The sequence below is a fragment of the Ixodes scapularis genome, unplaced genomic scaffold (genome assembly GCF_016920785.2).
Source record: "Ixodes scapularis isolate PalLabHiFi unplaced genomic scaffold, ASM1692078v2 PGA_scaffold2__306_contigs__length_199485367, whole genome shotgun sequence".
Lineage (NCBI taxonomy): Eukaryota > Metazoa > Arthropoda > Arachnida > Ixodida > Ixodidae > Ixodes > Ixodes scapularis.
In genome coordinates, this window is record NW_024609857.1 from 148,190,717 (window position 1) to 148,212,146 (window position 21,430).

At 48.7% G+C, this 21,430-nt stretch overlaps 1 protein-coding gene across 2 annotated transcripts in view; it reads left to right on the forward strand.

Moving 5' to 3' along the window:
* LOC8041494 (protein downstream neighbor of Son) overlaps window positions 1-21,430 on the forward strand; it is a 46,327-nt gene that overhangs the window by 349 nt on the left and 24,548 nt on the right. Inside the window, exons 2-8 of one of the 2 annotated variants that reach the window (XM_029977036.3) lie at window positions 89-234; window positions 708-903; window positions 2,841-2,943; window positions 3,381-3,473; window positions 3,872-4,036; window positions 11,046-11,412; window positions 14,246-14,342. In XM_029977036.3, coding sequence (XP_029832896.3) covers window positions 225-234; window positions 708-903; window positions 2,841-2,943; window positions 3,381-3,473; window positions 3,872-4,036; window positions 11,046-11,412; window positions 14,246-14,342 — 1,031 coding nt within the window. In that variant the 5' untranslated portion in view covers window positions 89-224. The remainder of the gene's footprint in view (window positions 1-88; window positions 235-707; window positions 904-2,840; window positions 2,944-3,380; window positions 3,474-3,871; window positions 4,037-11,045; window positions 11,413-14,245; window positions 14,343-21,430) is intronic. The other variant, XM_042292062.1, reaches the window with a different exon arrangement.

The window sequence follows — 21,430 nt, forward strand, 5'->3', positions numbered from 1 at the left end:
TAAAATTGACTCTTTTAGGAATGTGCGTGTATCTATTTCAGTGGTGCGGTTCGTTACCTCTACCTCCCATACTTTTCCTCCTCCTTAGGCCCGCAAGAACACTGCCAGTGAAGTCCTGACTCGGGATTTCTCCTGTAAATAAATCCTGTTATTTGAAAATAGTTTTCCTGGACGATGGAGTCTTGAACGCTGTGTGGGCGCGGCATTACGTGGTGTTCACTGCCATGGAGTCCGGTGAGTGCTCGCTGTCAGACGCCGCCTTTTTTGTGTGAACCGGTAGCCACTCGTTGCCCGATTCATATGCTGGTGCAATTCTGCTTGGATGCGACATCGAACACCGCAGGTTCCATCCATGCTTTTTTTTTTTTCTTTTTGCCGCACGACGTTACAACTGAGAGTCACAAGCAAAATCGCACCAAATCTTTAGTCTATGTTGTGACCCAACGATGCATAACGCGAAGTCCCTTCTTCAGGCTATGTCCTGTCCTCTTCTGTCCTGTCCCCTTCTTTTCTTTCTAATCATTTGCGCTTTTTCACATCCTGTTTAACCAACTAGCCCACCAGTTAATTATAATTTCTTTCATCAATACTACCCGAAGCAAAAAAAAAGAAAAAAAACTTGGTGGTCTAGGTGTAACCTATGTCTAACAAGGTTCCAGCCTTGTCTAAAGAGAAATTAAGTGTGTGAAACGAAAAAATGTACGCAGAAACGGACGTGAATAACGAGACCACGGAGAACAAGGGACCTGGGTCTCCACACTGGCTCAAGCCAAACGACTTGCTGCGGCTGAGAAGAGCGGGCAAGCGCCGTCTGCAGCCCAGGGCCCTACAGCCAGTGAACCTGAATGCCGAAAACACTTCAGTCGATGTGCGAAAGCGAGACTTTGTCATCAATCCCTTCAGGTAAGTCAGCAATTTGACACGACTGTTAAATTTCGTGTTTGATAACCTGCAGTTAAACTTGTACCTAAACTGACCAGGCTGTTGCGGGACACCAGTTTGGTGGCAGCTGATGAAACTAATAGGTGACACTGTGCCGAAAGAATCTTTGTGTTTGGGAGGAATACAGTAGCATACTTTTCGGTGCACTGACAGAAAAACAAACGTTGTGCTGATTGCATATTTGTTCCTCTGGTGACAAGATGATCGTTCGAAAATGCCTCATGTTTATTTGATCCTTCAACCATGCTCTATTAACATAAAAAGCCCACAGTATCGAAAAAAGTTCTAATTTATTTTAATTCTTCACTAAACATAAGACACGTAAAGCGAGGCACAGCAAACCGCTTTGCAAGAAAAGACTGAGCTGTAATTAGGGAGTTTTAGAATAACATACGCAATTTTAGCGCACGCTAGCGCTAAATTTAGTGCTTGTATTAGCGCACGCGACGCAAGCGAGTTTTAGAATAGCGTTTCTCCGCCGCGACGCAAAAGCCCAAGCAGCTCGCGCTTGCAACGCCACCAAGATACAGTCACAATTTTTATTTCACACACGAAATGCTGTAACTTTAGCAAAAACAAACAAGTTTTTTGGTTCAGAGTACTATTTTAGAATTGTTTAAACATGATAATGCGACGCGAGCGGTTGACAAGTCGTGTCCGCTTGCGTCGCCTCGGCTAGAGAGGTCTCGCAGACTGACCTTCGCCAAGAAATGTTTGCGCGTTGCAAGCATCAAGTTGCCGGGGGTCGTTGCCAAACCACGTACAATGTCGTCCCGCATTGAAAATCAGTCTCGTGGATGCCGCCGACGTCGCACTCACGACGCCGCCAAAGCAGCCGCTGACATAATCCTGGAAGCCGCCATTTGTTTAACTGTACTCATCTTGGCTTTAGCCAACTTTTCATCACGAATCCTCCTTGGAGAAGCGCAAAGACTCTTTGCGTACGCACGCTATTTCCGAGAAATAGCGCACGCTAAAATTGCGCACGCAAAGCGCAAAACCTGGTTTGCGTTCGGAGCATGCACAGTGGCGACGACACTATCCTTTGCTTACGCAAAGCTTTAGCGTGCGCTATTCTAAAACTCCCTATTACTTGGTGCAATACCCAAGCTCAAGACTACAATTCATCCTCCCCCCCCCCCCCCCCCCCCCCTTGCCTCCCCCAACATGTGCACACAGAAACCAATTTCCATAGATGTGCCCAATTCAACATCACAGGTCAGCTTCACGGGATCCTCCTAGCACCCCACAAAGAAAAATGTGCAGTTGCACCCTTCGTTTAGATGCGATTGGAATTGTACATTTATGTGTGGAAGTGGCAGGAGGCCACGGTGCTAGGTGTGAAGTGTAGGAGGGGGTTGTATTTTTTCTTTCTTCTTTGCGTTCTGGATTCTCAACAATATAAGAGGATGGATCAACTTACGGTTAGGATATGCAGGGCCTACAAGGCTTCCTGAGCTCTTCTACAGTTTGCTGAAAATGTCTGTTGCCCTAGTGAGAGGAAACTGCAGTGTAGTCTCATGGACAGTGTAGAGAAAGCTTATATAATGAATGGCATAACCAATATCTATCTCAGCTGGGTATGGCAGGGGTCGAGAATCATAACCCAAGTTTTCTCCAAACAATCTTGGAACCAGTAAGAAAACTAGTTTTCACATCTTCATTTTGCTCTTCCCTCCTTCTCGTAGTAGCATGATGACCATGTTGGTATTAGGACTGTTCAGAATTTCGACTACAGTTTGGATGAAAACTGTAATACGTAGCTTGTTTCTACTTTTTTCTTTGTCTGAAATGCATAGTAGACAGGGTGTTTTAGGCTCTTGCCTACTACATGAGCTCTAATGAGTGTACGAGAGTGATCTGTACGAAGCCCTTTGAACAGAATGCTCTTTGACCAGGTGTGCGTCGCAGAAGAGACCACGTCCCGAAGATGGCTCAAGCCAGTTCCTCGGACGCATGTCCACTCCTAGTGGACACAGTCCCAGCAGCGTCCAGGTCCAGGTAATCCTTTTTATCTTGCTGCATTTCTACTTCACTTGCATAAAGTAAAAAAACGAGCGTCTATTAAAAAAATTGGAGCTATTCGTGCAAACATGAGGACGGGTGCTTGTTATGTTTGAGGTCAGTAAAACGGAAGGGGCGCATGCTAGGGTGGACCGGTGTTTGATCCGACGGAACAGCGTACGAGCAGGATACGGGTCTGGCACAGCCCCTAACTTTTAGAACGGCTATGCCTCTTTCATCGAGCCTCCTTCCCACCCGCGCTTTTGTGTCAAGTTTCGCACCGGCACAAGTGCGTAAAGCTTCACCGCTTGCGCTGACCAGTCCAAGATTTAGCCGGTGCAAAGAAGCATATCGGTTAGCTCGGTGGGCATGTTTGGTGTTTTACGATAGTTGCGTCGGTTGCACCTCTTTTAATCGCTTTGTGTCCATTGCAGAAGCTGACCATTTCCAAGCTTCCTGTTGACTCTTACGATGATGAGACATGCCACTCCCTTTCCCATGGCAGCAATGCTGGAAAACCTGCACAGGTAACCTCCGTTCCTGCATTCCTAAAAGAGATCATTTATCTTGTTTGGCAGATCGCCACAATTCGGATCTGTCATTTCGCACGCGAAGTGGGAGTGATTAGGCTAGAAAGAGAAAATGCTAGGGGGCAGATATAGGGTGTGCAAACGTCTCTAACCGGATGTTCGTTGTTTTTGGACTCTAGACGTTTGCAAGTACAGCATCTGGGCGCCGCCATCTTGCCACGTTTCGGCAATGCTTGATTATCGGACGACCTACCCACACCAGCAGCAAGATTGCGGCGCCAAGAGGCTGTACTTGTAAACGTCCATAGTGGATGTACGTTTTCCAGGAGGCCGCACTTCTACTCGGAGTCATTTGCTCCGTAGATGGCTAGCATTGAGCCCCCCTTTGCACGCAGGGTGCCTGGCAGGCCCAGCTGCCTCTGGACTGGAGCCTCAAGACTCGGGTGAGGTTCTGCTCCCCCAGCCACTTCCCCTGGAACGGCAGCCTCAAGACGTGCGAGGAGGCCAGCGGGACCACGGGCTTCGTGCGGGGTGTCCACGCTTCGCAGGCTGCGTCGGAGGTACTGCAATACCCCTTTATAGTGTGGCATTTTGTTTTCTGATAAGTGTGTGTGTCACTTTAGAGCAGTGGTTCTCAAATGGGGGTCCGCAAACCCTTTGGGGTCCGCAGAAGCATTCTAGGAGTCCTTGAAGCCCTACCTCATCAGTCAAGCCGGGCAATAGAAGTTGTCTTCCTTCAGATCAAGAAGGAACAAGAGAAGTGTACTTCACACTAGTTCTTAGTTAAATCCATTTATTATGTCATTATTATATTTAACCTATGCATTTCTCTTCCCCTTACCAAAAAAGGGGTCCTCCATCATCTCTGCTGATCCACAAGGAGTCCGCAAAACATTGATGGTTGAGAACCACTGCTTCAGAGGACACTTTTTTTATTATGATTATTTAATTGTATCTCACAGAATGTGCAGCATGTTTTGAGCTCTGCTGGATGTTTGATTTACGGTAGAACTTCGTCGATATGTTTTCCGGGGGACCGGAGAAATAAAACACACGATCTGAACAAGAACACTATTCGGGGTGGTCTGGAGACAAGATAGGTAGTGACTGTCACGGAACCATTCTACACAGACATTCATGGGTGCAAACTCAAATTGGCTCGGAAAAATTTCTAAACATTCGTAGGTATTAACTGAAATAAACTTGCTGTAAGTTCATGGGCTGAATCTCGAATACTCACAGAAAAAATTTGAAAACATTGGTAGGCGTGAACTTGAATACAGTACGTTCAGAAAAAGCTCGTAATTTACACGTGGCACTTGAGGTGACTGAAATGCAAGAGAGTGACAGAGTCCCGGGCTTGCAGAGGGGCATTTGCCGACGTCCCCGTCGATTCATCTCCGCGCAGTCGTGCTCAACACTTCGGTACACCAAAGCCGCAAAAAAGGTCTTGCTGGATGATGGTGCTGTAGTGCACGCGCAGAAGGGACCGGGGTTTTGATAGATGCTTCTTAACATGGACCAAGAGGAGTGCCAGAACCTGCAGACCATCAGCCGGGCGAAGTTCTTGGAGCTTCTCTCACATGTGGAACTAGGAACTGCGTGGCAACATGGACCACCAAACAAAGCACAATGATAATCCATCTTTGTGTTGCTCTTTAAAAAGTGAGATTTTTTTTTCGTTGCCAGATTACATGTGTTTAAAGCGTGGTTTCAAGTAAACAATCCGTGACCAAAAATGCGCACGTTTTCAGTCCGTGCTTTTCACAGATTTTTGGCGGGTGTTCACTTGAAGAGCGTTTTGTGTGGCAATGGCACACCTTCTTTTGACAAGCGAAACAAAGGTGGCGCATTGTTTACTTTTGTTTGTTCGCTCGTTCATTTTGATTCTTTGTTCCACACGAGAAGAAAACTATTCCCGGCTGATGCACCTCGGGTTTCAGTACTCCTCCAGGTCCGTGTCAAGAAGCTTCTGTCAGGACTTGTCTAGCACACTGCTCTCTGCCTTGCACATCAATCCAGCCTCTCATTTGACAAGACTGAGAACCAACGAGGTTGGGCAAGACCTTTTTGCGCCCGTACGCCCCTTTGCAAACCCAGGACTCTGTCGCTTCTACTTTGACCCTCCTTGAGCAGGACCACACTTGTGTTATTTCTTAGGTTAGTAAAGGTAGCGGGGCCTTGCGCTACACCTCTCACGGTGTTCTGTCTCTCGTGGCACGTAACGGTGTGATAGATATAGTGTGATAGCGCCGCGATCGTAGCGACAAACGTCGCATTAGCTCTTGGACGATGGTTCCACTATGCAGTCGTCATGTGGTTTGGTCGATTTTCACTGTCCCTTGTCTCTCCCTCCGTGTGAAGGTGCTTGGGAGGTGGATGATCCGCGGACGTGTCGCTACACAGTCAACCTATCCGCGAATGGGCCGGCGGCTTTTTGGACAGACTGGGAAAGCAAACTCACTAAGCAGGAAATTAGTACATGTGTTCCTATGGGAGCTCGGCGGGACCGGCACTTCCAAACGTAAAAGCTGGTAACATATTAACAAGGTACCACTGCATACGGTGTTCTGGAATGTCTCCTAAGGTACATTTAGGTCTGTTCTGGAGCTGAGGGAATGGTGGGTTGGGCTTTACTCAAAATATCTAAAGAAGTTTAAATTTTTATGGCTGCGCTGGATGGTGCGATGTCCTGCGTTATCGGTGAGTGTTGGTCTTGGGATTATGTGGTTGGTCTCGCTATGGGTGACACATTTGTTTCTGTCATGGCCGAGACTAAACAGGGTACCGCCGTAATATCCCGACACATAGCCCACCTAAAATTGAAAGCAAATTGGGTGAAAATATGGAGTGAGCTAACTTTCGGTGTGCGATAAAAGAAAGCAAAAAATATAGTTTTAAATTTTGTGACCTCCGAAACTTGCAATTGCAGGGAAGGGAGATGAACCAGAGACGATTGTCCTTGCCAGTCAGCAATGTTCGCTTGTCCCCCGCTGTGGCTAATGGTGAATTGCACTGGTAGATCTGGAGCGCTTTTGAAAATCCGTGAGGGAGGCAAAATTCCACTTTGTGGGACCTGCTCCATTTTGACAAGTGGAAGATGAACTCACATTTTTGAAGCGACCTGCCCGAGATGGTCGGCCGTTCAAAATGGTTGCTGCTCGAACTTGACAAGCCCATCAACGCCTCGGCCAACTGAGCTTTCCTACGACCATTCACAGTTGTATTTATGCTCGCTGAGGTTTTTAGTTGTACGTAACATATGAAAGCCCAACTACCCAGAACAGAATTTGCGGCTCGAAATTTGGTTTCTTTTTGCCCGAAAACCGCCTATCTGGCCGGTTTAAGTAGCGCTCACTCTCTTTTCCGTGGTCACGAGTGGTTTTCTAAGGTTTAGAATTGGCCACCAAATTCAATCAAAGTCGTGGGTCATTGAAGGCACACAGTCAATACTAAAAATATAAAAAAATATGAAACCCATATTTTGTGGCTTTCAAAAGGCTGTAAACATGTTGATTGAAAAAAAGGTTGCCCAGACAACTGGAAGCATTCTGTGTGTTCACTGCATAATTCTCAACATGGCGTCGTTTTGCGTTTCATGGGACTCGCGGGTGGAAGTGGACGACGGGCGTGGGACTTCTACTTCAGAACTGTTGTTCACGGTACCGGCGAATTCTGTCTTCCTTCGAAAGAGAAATTTTGCACAGATCACAAAAATTGATGTTCATCCCGTACGACACGCCCGACCAGCAAGCCATTTACACGATGACGTTGCCGAGCCGTCGTCCCTTCTCGTGGCTGAAGACATCGCTCGCTCAAACGTTAAGCGCGAAGTGCGTACTTCGAGTTGAAGACGCGCTCGTACGGTTTCTTTACTAGGTGCGAATGTGGCCAGTGCGTGGTGCTGCCCGACTTAAAGCTGGGAGTGCATGTACCGGAGGGAATTCGGCAGGAAACTTTCCAACATACAGTCGACCGGCTGCATTACTACAAATGAAAGCGTTCCTTCAGTAGCTCAGTGGAAAGACGTCCGTTTCACACGCCACGGGCACGGGTTCAATCCCTAGTGTGGGCGTACCATTTTTTTTTTTTTTTCCAAGCATTTTGTTATGTTTACATTTCTTTTTTTACAATTATCACTGAAAAGAACAATTGCTGTGGACGATTCGTCACTGAACTAATTGGTATGGGATTCTATTTTTGACACTTCTGCTGCACAATGCCACTTTCAGATGCAGGACGTGTGAGACAGCTTTTCATGCAACATCTTGGGAGTATTCTTTTCGGAGCCGATCACGGGAATTCACCACGGGCACTTACTACTAATTGCCAACATTTAGATGTACAAAACAACTCATCTTGAAGTCCTGAAAGCTGTTTGTCGGCACAGTTTAAGGTCCCGCGCCATTGCAGACTTCACTGGTGCATCACCCGCTCCGACGGGTCGAACTTGCATCCACCAGCACACTTGTTGGTTGCTTCCGAGTGAAGAAAGGCCATAAATGAGCACCGAAAACCTAAACTGCCCGGATCAAGCCTGTCAATGCAAAATAAACATAGTTAGCGCTCCAGCATGATCTCGACATTCTATCAAACGATATGCGACCGTAAATCGCGCAGAAAACTGCGAAGAGAAGCTGCGGGTAGCTGCGAGGCTGTTCCAGCGGCCTCCGGAGTGGCTCTTACAAGAAGTGCCGCCACCCCCCGGGAGTCGGGCGCGCCGTGCGCTGTTCACCGCCGTACATTCGGGTTAATTTGCGAATCGCTATCAATAATACTCGTTCGTGCAAATAAAAAAATAATTAATTTGTAAAATGAGCGCAAAGAATAGGGCAATGCTAGAGGTACAGCCGGCTGAACTCGTAACAAGCCGAGGTGTTCATGATATCGCTATTGTTTCGTTTTTGCTGAAGGTGGAATGCTTTGGTTCGATTATAAATTGACCCCCCCGCTTCAGATTTTCAAAAATTGAAAAAAGGGTTGACCTACATTATTCTGACACCATAATAAACCGCCTGGCAAAAAATGGAAAAACAAATTTGGGGGGTGCCACTGTCCCTCGTAGCGTGCTTTTGTCAACTTTCGCCAAGCACCTTGAAATCCCACGGATCAAGTTTGGAGGTGTTGGAGGCGCACTCCAGATGGAGCGCTTGTGGAGTGCCTGAGACCTGCGTGCGGAATTCACCATAGGTAACTTCATTTCTGCCGAGGACACCATTGACCAGGGCCTGCAGTTACTAGAAGTGGGCTATTTTTCTATGTTTCTGAAATAACGGCAAATCATGCCAAAAATAGGGGCCGGGTTATTTTTTGTAGGTTTATTCAAGCCTAATGTTGACAAGTGCGAGTCGTGCCGTGTTTTTGGGAGTAGAAACCGAGAGAGAGGGGGAAGATCGGAGGATGCGGGGACATCGGAAAGCCAAACTCCGACTGGAGTGATTAGTGGGTGGACACAAAGCTCTACTCACTGTTTGAACGCGGAAAGCCGGACATCAGCATTCGGCGTTTGAACGCTGCGCTTTAGAGTAGCTTGTAGAGACAAGGGTTTTGCACCTACCCACGATTCATTTCAGTCGGAGCTCTGCTCTTTGGTATCCCCGCGCACTTTCGTCTCCTTTTCTCTCTCGGTTTATACCCCGCATACGCACTCTGGTGAGAAGGACCTGCACGCAGGTGAGGTGAGCAGTGTCCACAGTTGCTATACTCCGCGACAACTTTTCTTGGCATTTCTGGGGAGAGGAGGAGAGCTTCCGCACAGCTTTATTCAGCGCTCAAAATAAGGGGGAATGCTTGCCTGTATCTTCCACTGCATTGCCAAGAAAAGTTGTCGCTGAGTGTAGGATTGCCCGGTGGCGGCGGTGGTGAAAATGGTGATGTCTCTGCACTTTCCTTACTATCAAAGAATGACAGTCGTACGTCGAAGCAGGCGGGTTACTTGTCCTCTCCTTCAAGGGGGAATAGTCTGAGGCAGAACACGGCAAATTGTAAGTTCTGACATCGGTGGCCCCGAGAGGAAAAAAAAGAAAGAGAATTACAGATACGGCGAAGAAAGAAAACAGGCTATGGGTTGGGCATGCTTGTCTTGCCGCAACGAGTTGAGGTGGTTCGAGTACTCATAGACTGTAATTATTTCTGTACCATGCATGACACCGGTGTTTTTGTGCAAAATGAAGCTAGAAAATATTTTCCTGCTTCTTCGTGCATATCGAAGCATCGCCAGCAATATGGTCCCATCCACTGATCTCTACTGGTGAATTCCACTCATAGATCCGGAGCACTTTCCAAAATTCGTGAGAGAGGCAAATTTCCGCTCCGTGGGACCCACTCCGAATCGATGAGGAGAAAATAAACTCGCATATTTGGAGCGACCCCCGCCCCCCTCTTCCACCCTCGGCCATTCAAAATGGCCGCTGCTCGAACTTGACAAGCCCACCATCGCCTCAGCCGACTGACCTTCCTGACGACCAGCGACAACTCTCGCTGCTTAGCTGCGAAAATATCACGCGACACAGAGCGGGCGAAAATATACATACCATGGAGCCCATGTCACAAACAACAAGGAAGACGTCCGCGTTCGCCACCGTCACATACCTTTCGAACACCTCGAAGCGGCGGGACACACACAGTGATTGCTATCAGTGGAGTTCAGATTGCTGGTACAACCTTAATAAACACACAGGTAATAAGCCATCACTTGCACAATTGTTGCGTAATCTGTTCTTGCTTTATTGCAGGAGAAAACGCCGGTGGCATGCAGTGTAAAAGCTTTCAGCCTCTCCACTCTCATGAAGAAGGAAAACCAGCGAAGCTGTACTATGGGGGAAATTAAGTACTTGTAAATGTAAGGATTAGGGTGTGATTGGGTAATTGGTTATGTGAGAACCGTATTGTCCCCAGTTGTCTTTGTTATACCACGTCAACCGCCGAAGGCCCATGAGCGGGAGTCGAGGCGCCACTAGTCGTTCCTCCACCACGTTCAACCTCGGCAGGTGCTCTGGTACGGGTGGGTACTTATAGCCGTTCACGGTCGCGAACCAGGGCACCGCGCCTTTGAGCAGGGAATCTCGACACCTTCTGCACGCCAGTTCTTTCTAAACGTCCGCCTACTCGATACGCTGCCGCAACGCGCACGCGCCCGTTTCCCGATTTTTTTTTGTCCGACACGTCGCCGATTGTGGATAAGTCTCCGGCGAACTAGAGTCTGTCGCACAAGGCACACGTGACATCAAACGTGTTCTCCATAAACTCCCTCCGGAACCTCGCCGTCGCACCCGGGAAGTGTTCAGCTGGCGTGTCAGAAATTACCTTATTAGTCCCCCATTCAGAAATGCCAAAAATGAACAGACGACCTCATGAAGACAGTCGGTGCGAAAAACAAAGGGCAAATAGAAAACTAGGTGAAGCAAGCACCAGTCTTCTACTTGTCTTTTGTGCTAACTGTTTTTGTAATGTCTTACCAACTAGGCCATCAACTTATGCTATTGGAACAGATGATCATTTGGAGCTGTTGTGCATTGTCTGGGGTGCCCTTCCTAGGGTTGAGAGTATCTGTCTCTTGCCTATCTCCAGAGCTGCGGCCTGGACAGTAGCCCCCAAGCGCGCTTCCACCAGCACTGCCTGGTGTGGATGCACCCCCACCTGCCCTGGCTGCGCCTGTTCCCACGCCAGGGGGGCCCCGGGGGCAAGGACCAGGGGACGGCACCCTCCTTCTTTGCAGACCCGAGCGGCGCGGCACGTGCCTCCCTGCAGGCGGACTGGAACCAGAGTTTCCGGTCCCTATACCAGCTGGTGCGGGCTCGCCAGTGCCCCTTTTTCTACGCCTGTGCCCCGGGGTTCACGGTGCTCTTCCGTGCGGCCGGCGTGGCGGGCATCCCGGACCTGCATGCCCTGGTGACGCCCACCACCCGGGGACTGCGCCAGGCCCTGAGGGAAGAGGGTGAGGGGGTCCTTCCTTTGTGTGCGAACCGTCTTTGTGAACGTCCCTTTGTATGAGCAGGTCTCTGCTGGCTTCTGTTTGTGCAGACAAGCCTGTTCGAACTTCTCTCTGTGTAGCTTTATGCATGTGCGGGCTTTATGGCTGTGTGGGCTTTTTGTCTGTGCAAACATGTCTTTCTAGAAGAGCCACCTGTCTAAATATCATGCTTGTCTAAAAGCTGCAGTTGTGTAGAACTCGCATTTGCTTTAAACTTGTTTGTGAAAACTATCTTGCTGCTTTTTGGTTTTTCTAGCTCCTCTATTGAGTAGGAGGACATGTATTGGTGCGAGGAAATGTGCTATTGATATATGGGAATATCAAAGGCTTTGCCATTTTCAGTTTTCAAACTTAATGTTGGGAAATCCGTGGTGTTGATTGTTCCTTTAAACCTACTTTAGTACCATGGCTGCCCTTGGTTACATTGTGGCTCTCGTCAGAGTTGTTCACGCTTGTTTTCTGTACGCACTCAGTATATGCGCATGATGTTGCAGTGGGTTGTATGAGGGAGGGGTAGCTGTTACATCCATAGTGGTTGACACCTCCTGTGTTTAATGTAAACATTCAATAGATTTTGAGAAGATGAGACTAAAGGCTTGTTCACGCAGCCCCATTTTCTTATGTTACGTATAAGTCGCCAAAACTTTGGTGTCTCGAATGTCACGTGCCAGGCTATCTTCTTGAACTGATAGCCACACTTAATTGTGAAGCGTAGGTGTCCCAATGAGTTTCGACTCAAACCGACTTTTCTACTTTTCTACTTTTGACATTGTTTATCTTGTCACAAAGGACAGAAAACACACCTCCTTCCTTCGAAATGTTGCAATTCCGCCACGTAATAGTGGGCCAAAAATTAGAATATTCCCCGACCTGCAGCCGCAAACGGCGGCCATGAGAATCAATTGGCGTAACGTCATTGGACGTCTTGTAGAAAAATAGAAAGTTGCGCGAATACCTGCTCAATAAAAGGTTACTTTTCTATAAATTGTGTTGTTCCAACATACATATAAATGCGTCAAAAACCTGGTATCATCGACAAAACTTTTATTATACGGAGTTTTAGTGGCGCCATCTATCATAGGTCCACAAAACCGTCGGCTCTCTGCAACCACAAACAGCTGCCAAAAGCTGGAGGGGAAAGGGGGCAAAGCCGGACGGGGATGGCCGGGCCCGGATAAGACTTTCCTTTTTTCGCCATATTGTTTGCGCTGCGCCAGCACATAGTCACGTGGTCGCGAGCGGATGAGTTCTTGCTGCTCACTGATGGCACTAGAGAAAGAGCTTCTCCGGAACCCCGCGCGACCCCCATTGACGTCCCAGCGCACGTGGCTCGGAAGCTGGTGAAGGAGTTGAGAGGTGCCAAGAACCTCAACCTTTGTCCATTTTTAAAATAAAAACTAGGACATGCAGGCAAAAGTGGTTTTGTGTTTTTTACTTTAGAAAGGTCAAGGCACCAACTCCCAAATTATTTAAGCAAAGTACTGAAATTGTTGCACAGCTCCTTTAACATAAGACGGGGCTGTGTGAACCAACCTGAACCCTTGGTTGTCGTAAAATCGTGCCACATACAGACTATGCCACGAAACATTAAACATTGTTACGTATTTCAAATTTATACTGAGTGTGCAATGACATTTTTTAATTTGTTTTTATTGCTTGTACTTCGCCTAGGCCTAGAAAAAGGCCCACAGTATCTCCAATAAATAAACAAATAAAATTAATCGGTTCATTCGCGGTTTACCGTCGATCTATATTAGCGGGTCATATGATTCGATAAAGGCGACAAAAAGACTGCCACCACTCCCTATCGTTTCTGCGCTAAATTTGGCAGCCGAAGTATCACCCACTAAATTTAGCAAATGGTGTTGATTTCAATGTTGCTCTTTTATGAGACTGTTTCTCTCCCTGCACACTATTGCATGAGGACAAATAACTTGTAGCATATGTTTTGTGCTTAGTCGGTCCTTTAGCTTTGATGTCAGTACTTTACGATTGAAGGGGGTCTTGCAATTGCATGCTTTTACACTGAGCAGTTTCATTGGCCAGAACTTTTTGTGTCCGAGTGACACACAAAGAAAGCTCGGATGCAGTTCTGTCTCTATTCTAACGCACAATGGGTTATAATGGCCGGCGCCTAACCGTATCCGGTTAGGCGCCAGTGACAGAAGTCGACGGGTGGACTGCCATCCCAAGGATGACGCGGCGCTCTTCTCCTCACCCGTTGGACACCAGTTTCGGCCAAACCTCTTCTTTGAGTGCCTCCGTGTCACTCCCAGTGGCACTGAAACACCACGTGTTCGGACGTACAGCGGCACTGCGAGCGCCCTCCGGGTTTCCTTAGAGAAAGGGTGCAAGAGAGGGCAGCAGAAAAGAAAGTGGACGCTCACTTTGCCGCGAACTGGCGCTGGGGCTCTGCTTGGCGTTGCTGCGTTCCGATTGTTCTGTTTTCCGCACGCTCCATCTACCGCATCTTGCGCTCCAACAGACTCCGAGAAAGTCACTTTTGCGCTGCAACCACAGAAGATGGCAACCACAAGTAAGAAGTGCGGAGCGCTTGCTTGCTTATTTCGCACAACACAAGGCCGCTTCGTGTCATCAAGCTTCCACATGTGTGCAGAGTTTCTTCACACTAACACGTAGCGTTTTGTGTTACCACTGCCTTTGCAACGTTAAAACAACAATGGCAACCTTTCTTTTTCTTTTTTTCAACTTGCAGTTTGTTTTGCGACGGTAGCCTCCGGTCGATGGTGCCTGCAGCAATTGAGATGCTCAGAAGTGACTTTGTTTTGTGTTTCAGGAATCCAGTACAGCATGCCCCTCTGCGCAAATCAAGAGCAAATGGATGAAACATTGGACGGTGCTTCCCAGTCTCCGGTCGAGGTCAAGGCTGAAGTGTATGTCCGTTTTCTTGGCCCTCTTTGAGAGGGCTATAAACCATTATAATGTAAATAATGGGTAAGAACACAAAACACAAGGACGGTGTTCTTCCCATTATTTACATTAGGTGCTCACTATGGTGAGGGAGCCCGTCACTGCAGTGCAGCCGGCAAAAGTGAAGGGGCCCCGTCACTGTAGTTAGTTCGATAGGCAAAAGTGAGGGGCCCCGTCCCGTGGTTCAATCTATGTCTAACGAGACGGTGAGAGGGCTTATAATTTATACGCGCTTTAACCTAAGGCCCCCCCTTCTTCCCTTTCCTCCTGCATTAACACACACGGCCAACAATTCAATCATGCGGCATTATTGAAAGTTAGGAGGGTCCGTCACTGTTGCGCGGCCGGCAAGAGTTAGGGGGCCCGTCCTCTGTTGTATGTGGTGGGAACAGTGAGAAATAATAACTTGTAATTTACAAGCACATTAACCCATGCTTCGTGGTCCTGTCTCTGTCCGTGCACATAAATATAGCATCTGTAACCTAAATAAAAAAAAAATTAAAAGTGAGAAAAAAAAGTATTGTTCCGAACGCGATTCGAACCGTAGACCCCCAGGTCGTGAAGCCGACGCTGTACCTCAGCGCCACGAAGCGCTTCCGGAATGGGGTATCCATTGGACATCCGTATCGGTAAGCTGTTGCCCCGTCACCGTAGTGCAGTTTCTAAAGTGAGGGGCCCCGTCACTGTAGTCAGTTCCTTTACATTATCCTTACCAGTACGCTCTCCATTCCAAGTACAAACCATTTTTTCTATTTGCACGAGTATTGTCATTCTTTCGGTGTTGTCGGCATTAGGGATTCACGCAGAAGCTTACCTTAAATATTGCCACATGTGTGATGCAGTTGGCAATGTGTACGGCTACCACGTGCAAAAACAGTGCTCTGTGCTCGCTTGACCCCGTTCGTAGCCATTCTCGGCTGTCGTCGAATGTTCCGATCCGGAACATTCCCGAATGTGCATAAAAGCAGGGTAGCGCGCTGCGTCGGCACATTTCCTGTCTGTCATTGACGCGAGGTGAGGGGTACCTTTCTCTTTGAGTTTCTAGGCATAACTTTGCCTCATTAAGCATTTATTTTAATGCTTTAGCATCGATGCCTCGGTACATGTGCCCCGCCGGCAGCTCAAGTACGCCCTAACTGCCAGGTCTTGCATCGCACGGCCGGTGTACGGATGCTGGCTTTGGACACCTTTGGAATCCCCTGCCACCAGCTTTGGACACCTTGGATGCACACGGGCTGCGATTCCGCCCTTCGGCCTGCTACGCCGTTCTTGATGCGCAGTCGTTTTTGAAGCGCTCGGTGTCGTCGCCCCTGTATGCATAGGGTTCTTTGTTTTCAGGTTTTACTTTTGTCAGTGGCTATTTTAACGTCCGGCAATTTTTATCTTGTTTTGGTGGTTGTGCCCCCATTGTCCTCCTTGCATCCTCATTTAGGGCTGCCCTTCTTGTTTTGCACCCGCTAGTTTAAGGGTTCAAAGCTCCCAAAGTCTTAAGTGAGTTTGGCGCATTTTCCTACTGGGGCCATCTGGCTTAACTTTGATTTTCTTTTGTGCGCTTTTCCGTCTAGGGTCAAGCTAAATCAACTGAAAAAAAATGTTAGTAAAGTGACGGTAAAATTCTTAAAAAAAGTTCCCTTATTAAGGAAATGATGTCACTGACATGAAAACGAAAATTAAATCCGAAAACGAAGAACCCTATGTATTCACGACATGTATGCAGAAGAACGAAATGACTCTGTCGTTTTACAAGCATTGCTCTCACGTCCTTCATCTGCTTGATCTGCTTGCACTGGAGAGAATTGGGGTTTCAGGAATATTCACCCTGCGGTAAATTGCCGAGAGGCTGCATTCACCATGCTTTGTTATGTATAAACGCTGCCCGAAGTGCTAACGCATTTCTTCGGGAGTCAGCATAACGGCAGCGGCGATTTTGGCCCAGTTTTTTGTTTTGTATTCGTCGACAGTTTTTCTTATCTGTGAATATGCTCACTTTTGGCACCCACAACAAGGTAGCAGTCTGCCTGGCCCTTTCATCGGAAGTATAGTCAGAAAAAATACCTACTTCTCGGTCAGTCCGATATTTTCCAAGTTTAATAACTCGTGCTTTGTGAGCCTTTCATTTATTCTGTACCGTATTCTCTCACAAAAACAGTGCACTCTCAATGATGCAGTTATCGTTGATGCAAATTTTGGATCGATTGAACATTATTTAGAAATCTCAGCCAAAACGTTTTATCAGCATGTGCTACATTTTGGGGTATATAGTGTGAATGCTCTCTCGCCGTGGTGGGCAACACAAAAAAAAAAGTTCCAACATGAAGAGCCTAGAATTTTTCGATTTTTAAAATATCGAGAAAAGTTGTGGTAAACAACGTTGCACCGCCACCTGGTCTCCCGAGTGCGGCACTCCCCATCGCTTGGGTGGCTTTAAGCTTCTTTCCTCACCCTAGGGTGTACCTTTGTATTTGAGAATGCAAAAGCCTACCTGCATCAGAAGTGTTGAAAACTAGACCAGTTGGTATTGATTGATTAGTGAAACAGTACGCAAAAAACGGTGATAGAAATTTGTAAACACTTATGCAACCCATAGATGGAGCACAGCGACAGCTGAGGTGGGAAGTCGGTGCTGCTAAGGTGTCGTTTCGGAGCAGACTGACTGAATGGACGGTAAAGGTGCAAGCGTGTACCACTAGAGTCTGCATGGGCGCTTCATATTAAACCGAGTAACACACCGTATGAAAATCACATAGTGTTTTTGTAGTATCCTGAGGACACGAAGAAAGGGTCGACTAGTCCAATCGAACGTTGAACGAAAAAGCGTTTTTAATGCGGGTCATAGGTTGCCAGATCACGTTATGGTATGTACAGTGTTGCCGACATAAAAGCAGAACACAACATCATCCCCCCCTGAAAAACGAAACAACTAAATGAAAAATGGCTAATTTATATGAAAGTCCTGCAGACGGGAGGGACGCCGTCGTTCTCTTGTCGACGGTCCTCTGCAAGGTCCGTCCGACCACGTCGTTCCTTGAGCCTGTGTAGGCGCCGCAGAATCTTCCAGTCGAAGTCCAACAACAGGACATTCATCTTGTGACACTTGTACCGGCGATGTCAAAACTTCCCGACGTTGTTCTTCAATGGAATCTGGTCCAATCGTAATTTGTATTGGCGTCTCCGAAGCTGCTAGGCGATGTTCCTCAATCAAGTCTGCGCCTCCAGAAACTTGACATGGTGTTGTCACAGCTTTGCGATTCTACCCAACGGAGTGTTCGCCTTGGTTGTCCGAGATGGTTCTCCTGGCTGACTGTTCTTGATCTCCAGGAACGGGTAGCAAGTGCAGCAACCGTCTACCTCTTTCCGTGACGCACTCCTCAGGCACAGCCACCAGCTTGGAGGCATTCCAGCTGCGTCCGTCTTCCAAGCGGAAAGTGCTTGGACCCACCTGTTTCTGTATTTTCAGTGGTCGGGAATATGATAGATCACCCTTACCGCCACTTGTGGGTTTACGGACCCGTATGAAATCTCCCTCCTTGAATTTTGGAGTTTTGGCACTTCTTTTCGCATCTGTATACTCCTTCGTCGAGCGCTGCTTGCTTTGGACACGAGCTCGTAACTGTTCCATTGCCGTGGCTGGCTCCTGGAAGAAGTTCTTTGACGAAAGGCCCATGATGTCAAGTCGGGTCCTTGGTTGGCGACCGTGGAGGAGCTGAGCAGGAGACACTCCTGTGGTTGAGTGTGGGGTAGACCGATATACGCCCAAGTAGTCCACGACGGCTTCTTTAAGCGGTCGTCCTTCCAAAACTGAAACTTGAATAAAGTCCTTCAGGCTCCTGTTGAATCGTTCGACCAACCCATTGGCCTGTGGGTAGTATACCGACGAGACACAGTGCTTGATTCCTCTTTGGTTCAGGAAGTCTTCAAAAAGCTTCGACTTGAACTGTGGCCCGTTGTCTGTTACGAGTTCTTCCGGATAGCCCTCCCGACTGACGACGCCTCGCAAGAAATCTATCACCGCTTGTGACGTAACTGTATTTGCAAAACAAACTTCCGGCCACTTGGAATGGTAGTCCACAAGGGTGACGACAAACTTAGGACCTGCGGTGGTCAGGTTCAGCGGGCCCACGATGTCCATAGCCAGCTTCTGCCAGGGCTTTTCCGGGAGAGTAACTGGACGTAGTGGTGCCACGACCGGTTTGGCTGACATGTCGGCTGATTGGCACACGTGACAACTTCGCACGGCACACTCCACCTGCCTGTCCATCCGGGGCCACCAGAACTTGTCTCGAAGTCTTTGTTTGGTTTTCACGATGCCAGGGTGTGCCTCGTGTGCAAAAGAAACCAAGTCCTAGGTCAGCGAATCCGGCACAACAACTTTGTCTTCCCTGAAGACTATGCCATCCACGATGGACAATTCTTTCCTAAGCTGGAAGAAAGGCATCAGCTCCTGAGTGAGCATCCTCTTTGCTGGCCATCCCTTCTCAAGGTACTTGGTCACTAGCTGTAGGGTAGGATCCTTGGCCGTTACGACTTGCACTTGATCTTTGGTGATGCAAGATGACACCAAAGACACAACTTCTTCCTCCATCTCTGGCTCTGCTGCTGCCACCAAAGGTAGTCGGGACAGCGCATCTGCGACAGCATTGTCGCTGCCTCTTTGATAGACGATGTCAAAATTGTAGTAAACGTGTCTCGCTGTCCACCTTGCAATTCGTAGTGGCCTCCTGCTGGAACCTCTGGACGATAACAGAGTCACCAGCGCCTGGTGATCCGTTCTAAGTAGGAACCTTCGGCCCCAGAGGTAGATGTGCCAATGTTCACAAGCAAACAAACATGCCGACGCCTCCTTTTCCCCAGCAGAGTACCTCCGCTTGGTAGAAGTCAGTGACCTGGATGCAAAGGCCACAGTGTGTAGCTCTTGCCCAGCTTGTTGCTGAAGGACGGCTCCAAGGCCAGTGTCTGATGCATTGGCGGTCACAACTACTGGAAGGTTAGGGTCGAACATCTTGATGATGGGACCTGACGACAGAACCTCTTTGATCTTCTCAAAGCTTCTCTGCGATGCGTCATCCCAAGTGAATGCCTGGCTCTGTTGCAGAAGTTTCCTGAGAGGCTCGACCACATCAGAATAGTGTGGGACAAAACGGGAGTAGTAGCCTGCGAGTCCCAGAAATGACCGCAACGCCGAGACGTCCTTCGGTACTGGTGCTTGAACGATGGCCTCCACCTTCGAATGCAGAGGAGCGAGGCCCTCCTTGCCCACCACGTGTCCGAGGAAAGAAAGCTGGTCCACGTCGAACACGCCCTTGTCATTCAGTTGGAGACCAGCCTCGGAAATGCGCCTCAGGACACATCTCAGGTTTTCTTGGTGCTCGCTGGTCGTCCTCCCCCACACGATGACATCGTCGATGTAACAGAGAACTCCACTGTATCCCTTCAGGATGAGCGACATCATCTTTTGGAAGGCAGCCGGCACTGATGCAAGTCCGAAACAGACGCGCTTGAACCTAAATAGACCGTCGTGGGTGACGAAAGTTGTTAACTCGCGGCTGTCGGGCGTCAGTTCAACCTGGTGGTACGCAGATGCCGAGTCGAGCTTTGAAAACCTGGTAGCACCCACCATCTGGTGCAGCAGCTCCTCAGTATGGGGAAGTGGGAACCCATCCACGATGATGGCTTTGTTCGGTTCCCTCTAGTCGACGCACAACCGGATCGTGCCGTCCTTCTTCCGAACCACGACAATGGGCGAGGTCCATTCCGCTGCATCCACCCGCTCGATGATGTCGAGACGTTCCAACCGTTGCAACTCTTCAGACACCTGTTTGCGCAACATAATGGGCAATCTGCGTAGCTTCGCAGCGACTGGCTTCACCGACGCACGCACCTTGACTTGATGAACGAAGCCCTTGGCCAGGCCAAGCTCGCCCGAAAAAAGATGTGAGAATTCACCACGTAGATTCACTGGCAGCAATTCCGCTGAGTGCGTGACAGTTTGTAGACAACTGAGCGTGTCGCCGTGGATGTTCAGTTGCAGGTTCTGAATGGCATCCAGTCCAAGAAGTGACTTGCCACGCTGTACAACATGAAACAGAACACACGTGCGTGTGTGTTTGTAGGCCACGTCTGTTAAAAAACAGCCTTTCACTGGGATGCGCTTTTTGGAATAATCCAGCAGCGTCACCGTCGCGTCGGTCAGCGAGCAGCCAGCGAAGTGCTTGTGGAAGATATCTTCACTCAGAAGTGAAACAGACGAGCCGGTGTCGACCAGAAACCGTAATGTCACGCTGTCAACGTCAATGTCGACGTAGATCCCTTTCTCTCGCATGTTGTCAGGGTCCAGGTTCAAAATCGTGACAGAGTTCGTGGCCGCCGACGATTCTTTCGCGGCGTGACTTTCCTGCCGACCTTCTTGCCTCCGCTTCGTCTTGCACACCGCAGCAAAGTGCCCCCGCTTGTTGCAGTTGCGACATGTCTTGTCTTTGGCCGGGCATTCCTTCGCATTCGCGCGGTGCGCACTCGAGCCGCAACGGTAGCACGACGCAGTCAACGCCTTTCCGGTGCTCCCACTCGTCGGCTTGTCAACAACTCGCTGGACGACGGGGTCTCCAGCAAACTCCTTCAGCTCTCGCTGAGTCTGATCGATGTGCCTGCCGAGGTCGATCGCGCGATTTAGTGTCAGACTTGTTCCCTCGAAGAGCAGGCGCTCGCGTATCTGCTGCGACACTGTTCCCTCCAAGAGCTGATCGCATATAGTCTTGTCAGCTGCCTCTCCAAAATTGCAGTCCGACGACAACTCGCGAAGTGCGGCGGCGTAGGCTTCGAAGGCTTCTCCCGGCAGTTGACGGCGCTGACGGAAACGATGTCTTTCCATCAGTTCGTTCGTCGCAGTCGAGAAGTGGTTGTCCAACACGGCCAGTGCTTCGTCGAATACATTCTTTTCATCATGCCCTTCGGTGACTCCTTCCTTTTCTTTGATGACCGATGCCGGAGAAGCCGGTGCTACACTATTGTAGATCCGTTGTCCTTCCAGGCCCAGCGCATTGAGCAGAGTAGCCTT